This window comes from Bidens hawaiensis, unplaced genomic scaffold (assembly GCF_021521415.1).
Source record: "Bidens hawaiensis isolate Kalapana, Puna unplaced genomic scaffold, B.hawaiensis_p1.1 tig00006390_1, whole genome shotgun sequence".
NCBI lineage: Eukaryota > Viridiplantae > Streptophyta > Magnoliopsida > Asterales > Asteraceae > Bidens > Bidens hawaiensis.
In genome coordinates this window covers 1,532,358-1,540,397 of record NW_027491431.1, presented here as the reverse complement: position 1 = coordinate 1,540,397, position 8,040 = coordinate 1,532,358, and the positions used below count along the sequence as shown (strand labels likewise).

Sequence of the window (8,040 nt, the reverse complement as noted above, 5' to 3'; positions counted from 1 at the left end):
CGTCAACATATAACTGTGCTATATAGTTTCGCTTCCTAAAAAGTTAAAAGGGTCAATTTTGAAGTTGACTAATTTGAAAATAAATAAATAAATAAATTATAAAAACAGATGCTATACATAATTACATATTACAAGATTACAGCCTTAAGGGTAGATCACACCTTCCATGATTTTGAAATAGAGATTTGCGGACCGATTTACTCGGATAAGTAGTCAACACCAAGTCAACGGTTTGTTTTTCAGTGCATCAAAAACATCTTCAAGGGTCTAACCAGCTTGGTTTTTGAGTACATCAGAAAAAACAAACCGATCGTCTTACGAACATCAGATCTGGTCAAACCAAACTCGCACCACCTTACACCGCTGTTCAAATCAAAAGAATAGGGTTGTAGCTGCGGATTAGTAACCAAACACCTCTTTCGTCTGCCATTTTCTCTATCAATAACTAATCTGAAACATACAATAGAAGTTAGAACTATATGGTTTGATGACTATTCATTTGAATGAAATAAGCTAGCAGCTACAAAAGCAAGATGCCACTTTCAGAGTAGTTTCAGCAAAATCTTGAAAAAAAAGAGTCGGCTTGCTGTAATAATGTAAGATCATGTGATATGGACATCAGAGTTCTTTTGATGGCAAAAAATAAGTTGATGGTATATCTCAATCAACTCAGATGCAACAACTATCTTATCTTCACTAATTGCATGTTCAACATGACAAAATATCAATAATAATAATAATAATAATAAGGAATTCAATTTATACGAAAATCAGATAAAACAATAGAAACTATCAATTAAATTGGGGGCAATTAGACATACATACTCGAATCGGGGCGTACAGTACAAGCAACTGAGCGAGATCCCTGTGCATCTGGACTCTTTTCTTATTTACTGAATTCACATTAACCGATCAATTGATTGCACCGACGAATTTATTGCACCAGAAACGGGAGGCTAACTAAGTCCGGCCAAACATTTAATATAACAGCGTCTCCACTAAAATCCTTAAATTACTATTTTGTCAATCTAAAATGTTTTATATGTAATATAGATATAGATATAGATAAACAATATCAATTACTTCCCAGTTTCCTTCCGCCCGTGGGAGACTATGGTGGCCACGGGTATTTGCAGTCATAAGTATCAAAACAAATTCAATGAATACAATACAAATTACATAGCAGACGCGAAGAGGACTTACAGTGATATAGAAGGCCCTGAGTTTGAACCTGCACAATTAGCTAAGTGAATCATCGTCATTGAAAATTCCAACCGACCACCATTTCGTTAGCGACCAAGAAGACCACCACTTTAACCGTTGCACTGCTGGAATCACTTCATACATCAAAACAACAGACAATGATTCAAAACGATTACCGATTTATAAATTACCCGTGGATTTGTTATCTTCAATTTAGAGAGAGGATTGCTTTTGATAGAGAACAACGGAATATTGATGCCGACTTATCTCCAACCCTAAAATTGATGTTTGAGAATAACATATAATGAACGAACGGTTGTAAGCTGTAACGGTTGCAATGAGTGAAATTGATGTAGCCTGAAACCTAAGGATTGAAGTGGTCGGCGGTGAACCCATAATCAATATACAAGCGTATGAAGAGCCGCCTATATGTTTTATCTAAGATATAAATATAAATAAATAATATATAATATAATAATAATATATGATATAATAACATAAATAAAGTAAAATAAATGTGAACACTTTTCATGTTTTGGTTAATTCTCATAATTTTTTCCATCTAAAACTAATATACCCTAATATATGTAATAAATCAATAATGATTTACTTTCCTTTTACACTATATTTATATAATATCTATATATTTTTATAAATATAAATATTAACATATTATTTTACCATATATTTCAAAATACCTGGTGAATTTCAAAAATCAACAACAAATCATTTTTTCTCAAATGAAAATTGTTTCGGGTTTTTTTGGAACTTAAATTTGATTTTATGGGTCAAACATTGGTAAATAGATTGGTTGGTACAAGTTAACTGCATTTAGGTTAAAATTTGTAACGAGTTAAAAATGAAAATTTTGAGTATTTTTAAAAGTTTGAGAATACAAAATATATTTATCGTCAAATTTGTTACGGGTTCAAAGTGTTGATTTTATTTGTAATGAGTTCAAAGCGTTGATTTTAAAATGTCAAAAGTATGAAAGTTAGAAGTTTAAATATGATTTGGGTTTCAAATTTATTTTTAAGGGCATTTTTTGAAATAATCAAAAAGTTCGAGATTTGACAAATTGACTATTTTCCCTCAACTATTAAAATATAAGAAAAGATTACGAACACTTTCAACGTGCCACCCCCATGCCTATCAATGCTTCTACCTTTTATCAAACTTGAAATATTTATAACATTAATTTTTCCTTCAATGGTGATCAGAACGTTGTATGGGAAGCATGTCATGCAAAACTATGCTCAAATGAATATTCACAAAATTTAATGGGTTAACATGTTATTTTTTATGTTGTCATTATGACAAAGTCGAGAAGCCCTCTGAAACTTATCAAAATCTTTTTCATGGTGTAGCTCAGAAAAACATAACTCTTGAAGAACATTCATTGTTACAATTTAATGTTCTATTTTCTTTTGATGAGTGGTAATTGATAAATATATCAATAAAGGTCACGCTCCTTTTGTATTACGCTGAGTGGTTAGAACTACTATCGTATAAGAAGCTTTATTTTCGAAATTGGTTCATACCAAAAGTCTTTCAATTATACATATATGGCACCAAGAATGAATTTTTCAATAGAAAGAAACATTCTCCGGTACGTTTTTGCACGGACATTTTTTTTATCAAGTTCAATTAAAAAAAATCATTTTGTGATATAAATAAAATCAATTTATGTACGCATTGTATAGATATAAGCATAGATGTAATACATTTTTTTTATATACGCTATGCAATTAGTTTTTTTACTTATAATGTTATAATTTGAATTATCATATGTGTAACACATGCTCTAAAACTAGTAATAGTTATATTATAATATACAAATCAATAATAATAATAATATTTACAATATAACAATAATTATAATATAATAATAATAGTAATAATAATTATTATTATTATTATTGGGTCATTTTCACTCTTTAAAGGAATGAAAAAAAAAAAACTTCTTAAAAGAATGAAAATCCTATAATTGAAAGAAGTTTCATTCCTTAAGGGATAACTCATTCCATTACAACATAACAACCAAATATGTTTTAATTCACTCCATTGAAATAATTTATTTCATTCCACCCTCCATTCTTTCATACCAAACACTACCCTAAAGTTTCTAACACGCTGATTTATACGAGCCCCTACAAGTGAGCCACGAGCTACTTAACATAACAATAACCGAAAAGAATCATGCACATACTCAAAACCCACTGGCCCAAAGATGGTTCATCTTCATGACCATGCCAATAATAATCCACAAGTCCATTCTACATAAGTTTTCACAACAAAATCACGGCACATGAATCGAAAACCCAATCCAGCACACATCAACGGCCAACATTTTTTTCATCTAAAGTTACAGCAACTAGGCCGTCCTCTTGCTAAATTATCCCATAAACAAACCATTTGTCTTGGTGATTGATAATGTGCGGTGTAATAATTAGCAATACACCCGTATTGACAGAACTTAACATGGTGAGAGTATTGAACCGGGCTCGTCTTGTTGAACTGCTCGACCCACATCCCCATGCTCACATCCTCCATTTTGAATATCTGCAAACAGGTCAAGAAAACAGGTCAGACGGATTGAAGCTTAAAAAATAAATAAAGGTGTTTAGACAGAAGGATGTGTAATGGACCCTGAGATTTCTTTTTGTGTGTCGGGATACGATGAATCTGGCAATGTCACTGGAAATTATATAGCCCGGTCCGTTTGCGTAAGGTGGATATACCAATTCGGGCCATTCCTGCAATATTTATATGCAAAACCCCGGTTCAAATTAAGCAAAAGTGAAATTATTTATACCATTTCACTTGATTTTTATTGCAATATTTAGAACTAACCATTGTCTAGGGGTGTAAACGAACAAAGCCGTCGTTAGCTACTCAAGATTGGTTCGCTAAAAGCTCGAATTGAGCGCTTAAATGAGCTCGAGCCCTAGCCTTAAGATAAGCTTGCTTAACAAACGAGCCCGAGCTCAAAATAATAGATATCATGTTATATTTAAAAATTATAATGAAAGTATATCAAAAAATAATTATTAATGCATATAAATTAATTAATTAATAAATAATAAACGAGATGAGCCCGAGCCAAGCCCAGGCTTGAAAAACTACTTACGAACCGACCTCAAGCTTTTAGTCAAGTTTAGGCTCAGGTCATTTTACACCCTAATGGTTGCCAAAAAAAGAAGAAAAGAGTCGATTGTTTTTTCTCTAAAAAAATCGTGATTGAACGTTACGGTACCTCAAAACTAACAGCCCATTTGCCATGTCTGAGAGGCCTATGAAAGAGATTAAGATTCCCCATATAAACGGACTGATGTTGTGGCAACTTATCGAGTTCTTTCAAAATAGTATCCACCCTCGCAAAAGTATCATCATCGCATTTCATCACATATGAAGCACTCACATTTTGAACCTGCATTTGCAAGTGGTTGGATGGTAAATAAACTAATCATTAAGGCCAATTTAGAAATTAGAAGAAAAGGTACATAATAATCACCGCGTATTTGCAGATGGCTATAGTTTTAAGCACCACAAGCTCATAATGGTCCATAAATGTTAATACAACAATATCACCAAAGTAAGCAGCTTCCTTTTTCAAAACTGCATTTTGCTCCTTCCTTGGAGACTGCATTTTAAATATTTACTTTCAGAAAAACCAAAAAGAAAACAAAACAAATAATAATAACAATAAATCAGATATTAATAATTTCATACCAGTGCAACAAAAAAGCGAACGACTACATCTGAGGACTTAATCGCTGAAGATTGCATCCATGTTTTCCTAATAGCCATACGCTCAGCAAAGTGATTTGTAGCCGACAAAATCCCAACAAAAACCCGTATGGGATGACGTGGCAAAGGTTTAGCTTTCCACTTTTCTGACATTTCTATTACCCTTTGTGGCGAGAAGCTCGGATGAGAAGGCGGGAGTGACGTGGCAAAAACCGAGTGCACATCTACATCCCCTTTAATTGCTAGTCCCGTTGCATCTTCAAGTGTATAACCCTATATCAAAGATATATAATACTTTAAAGAAAATATGGTGTATGATACATCAATTGGCTAACTAAACGAGTGACATACTGTATGATACGGGAAAGAGGTGACGTGGCGGCCTCCAACATTTATATGGTATCCATCCACGCCAGCACGTATGGTCAACACGAACAGTTTGCCCTCCACAAAAGGAAATGGCCATGTCACTTCTGGTTTCTGGGCCCGTCCTATGAATCGTTTGAACCATGATGATGTTCGTGATTCTTTTGAATCGACAACATCGTTACGCATCCATTTTTCACATCTAGGAAATCCATCAACTGGCAAATATGGTACATTAGATAACAAGATAATAATACGATCCCAGTAAAAATGAACCTGCTGATATCAAACTAGGGCATGAAAGTTTTGGGCTATGAAGCAAAAAGATCTCATGTCATTCAGCCTCATATGTAAGTGTCTGAAAGGTCATTCTAACAACTAATAGATCGACTAAAACTATGAAAAAATGAGATTGAAGAAACTCATGTCTGACGTGATGCCCTAAATAAAGTAACTTTTGTTTAGGGTGTAAACCAGCCAGGCCGTTTGCGAGCAAACTTGAGATCAACCCGATAAAAACTCGAACCGAGCCATTAAACTAGCTCAAGCCCGAGCTCGAGCCAAAAAAGAATTTTGTTTAATAAACAGTCCCAAGGCAGAGCCGCAGAGCTTCAGTTATCAAACTTGAGCTGGCACGCGAGCCTATCATTTATATACCAACTACCATTATGTATAAAATTATGATAAAAATAATAGAATAATATATTTTATGCTATATACTAAAGTAATAAAAAATATGCAAAAAATTAATTATAATTGTATACAAGTTAATTTATAAATAATAAACAAGCCGAGCTCGAGCTTGAAAAAATACTCACAAACCAAGCTAGAGCTTCAGAATAGAACCCGAGATCTTGTAAGTTAAACGAGCTTCAGTTCTCATAAGTTAACAGAGCTCAGGCTCATGTAAACCCCTACTCTTGTTTTTCCAAAACATTATTATCAAAAGCAATCTACTACCTATAAACTATAACTATAAGATAAACCTTAATTAACAAGAAGTCTTAGAATGCAATATACTTTAAGAGGAAACTTCAGAAACTTGTGAAACAAAGAATGACAGTTTTGCAGTATGTACAATGTATCCTCTAATTCATTCACTAAAATAAGATAGCAGGTATATAATTTTAATCCTAGCACTCTACTTTTTGGCAACTATGCATCTTGGTCACAGAAATCAGAAAAGTTTCAGCATTGCCTGTTTAGCTAAACCTATAAAATCTTCATAACTTTTAACTCAAACAATCAAATGCAAAATAACTAACTTGGCAAAAAAAAATGCATATATAATGAGAAAATAAAGCATAGTACACATGCCAATAATCCTGATGCATTACAGTTTCTTTAATCAATTTATAAACTATAGCAATAAGCTTACCAAGCATGTCATCATCGCCTTTTGATGGCAAACCATCACACCTCTGAGCTGCACCCCATTGCATCCTATAACACGTGTTGTGTTCAATAACCGGTTGATGGCTCCAATCACCTCTCAACCTAGGATTCAAATGCAAAATCTTTGGTGGATCCTCTGCAACCACAGACTTCAGCCCCTGCAACTCAACCTTAAACTGTGAAACCAAAACCACAGGATTCCCCGCTTTTGTCTTCGCAAGCTGAGGAACATACTCATCATGAGCAAACCGAGGCGTCCCCACCACGGTAACAGATGACCCTGCAGCAAGACCACACGGAAGAAACATAATCCTATCCCCTTTCGTCAACTCTTCACCACTGATCGACACCCACGGCGGACACTGTTCTTGCTTCCCTTCAAGTATAGAAGACAACACGGTGTCCTTCTCATTATAATCACGAACCTCTTCCCACGCCTTTAACCCTAGACTCCACGCTTCATCCGCCATTCTCTCCAACCCTGTCATAACCCTAACCCTATGCCTCTGCCTCAAAATATTACCAGTTAACCTTCCATATCTAATATCAATAGGCGGTAAACCATCACCATCATTATCATTTTCTAATACTTCACTAATCTCATCATGATACGCAGACCGCAACGACGGTTTACTGACTTCTAACTGAAACTTACCTACTGGTTCATCATTATCAGAACTAGTACTCGGTGTGTCGAAATACGCAGGGAATTCAAAGCAAACAAAAACTAGATACAATGCAGCTAAAGCTAAGAGAATATGCGGCAGTTTAACTTTCACCTTGCGTAGACCGAAAACTTCACTCCTTGAGCGCTTCATTCTCAATCAACTGATAACAATATCGAACACATTGAGCCCTAATTTGCAGACTATATCATTATCATGACCTAAGTTCAGTTGACTAGTTGAAATGAATATTAACGGACAGAATCGGCGTGCCCTAATTTGACGAAGATGAAGGTGATGATTACCTGCCTGCAATCGAATGCGAAGAAATGAAATGGATCGACACCTGGGATTGGAGTAAGCGTGATAAATAAAGGTGAGAATGAATGTGAATGAGAATGTGAATGTGAATGTGAATGTGAATGTGAATGTGAATTTAGGGCAGGTGGAGCAACCTTCCTTGTGTAAAGAATATAATCATTTAGATATTAAAATTCTAACATGGACCTTTTGTTAATTTATACTTGTTAAGTAGGGTTGTAAACGAACTAAACGATTAGCTTCGTGAATCGTTTGACGAGAAGTTCTTTTATGTTTGCTCGTTTAATAAATGAACGAATATGAACAAAAATTTTGTTTGATTAGTTAAACAAACGAACAT

The 8,040-nt window shown here is 34.4% G+C and overlaps 1 protein-coding gene across 1 annotated transcript; it reads right to left on the bottom strand.

The window, feature by feature from the left end:
• Positions 1-3,410: 3,410 nt before the first annotated feature.
• Positions 3,411-7,632, bottom strand: LOC143632448 (hydroxyproline O-galactosyltransferase GALT2-like). The gene is made up of 7 exons (XM_077100967.1): positions 6,698-7,632; positions 5,305-5,537; positions 4,936-5,226; positions 4,718-4,846; positions 4,460-4,633; positions 3,852-3,959; positions 3,411-3,765 (listed from the first exon to the last, which is right to left on the bottom strand). The coding sequence occupies exons 1-7, from the start codon at positions 7,530-7,532 to the stop codon at positions 3,559-3,561; spliced, it is 1,977 nt and encodes a 658-aa protein (XP_076957082.1). The 5' UTR covers positions 7,533-7,632; the 3' UTR covers positions 3,411-3,558.
• Positions 7,633-8,040: the final 408 nt, after the last annotated feature.

Excerpts from the sequence above, each read along its gene's own strand:
- LOC143632448 (XM_077100967.1), bottom strand. The coding sequence starts at position 7,532 with ATGAAGCGCTCAAGGAGTGAAGTTTTCGGTCTACGCAAGGTGAAAGTT. Across the intron at positions 5,538-6,697 it reads AGGCGATGATGACATGCTTG|TTGATGGATTTCCTAGATGT; the intron begins GTAAGCTTATTG and ends CATATTTGCCAG. Across the intron at positions 4,634-4,717 it reads TAGCCATCTGCAAATACGCG|GTTCAAAATGTGAGTGCTTC; the intron begins GTGATTATTATG and ends TTGCAAATGCAG.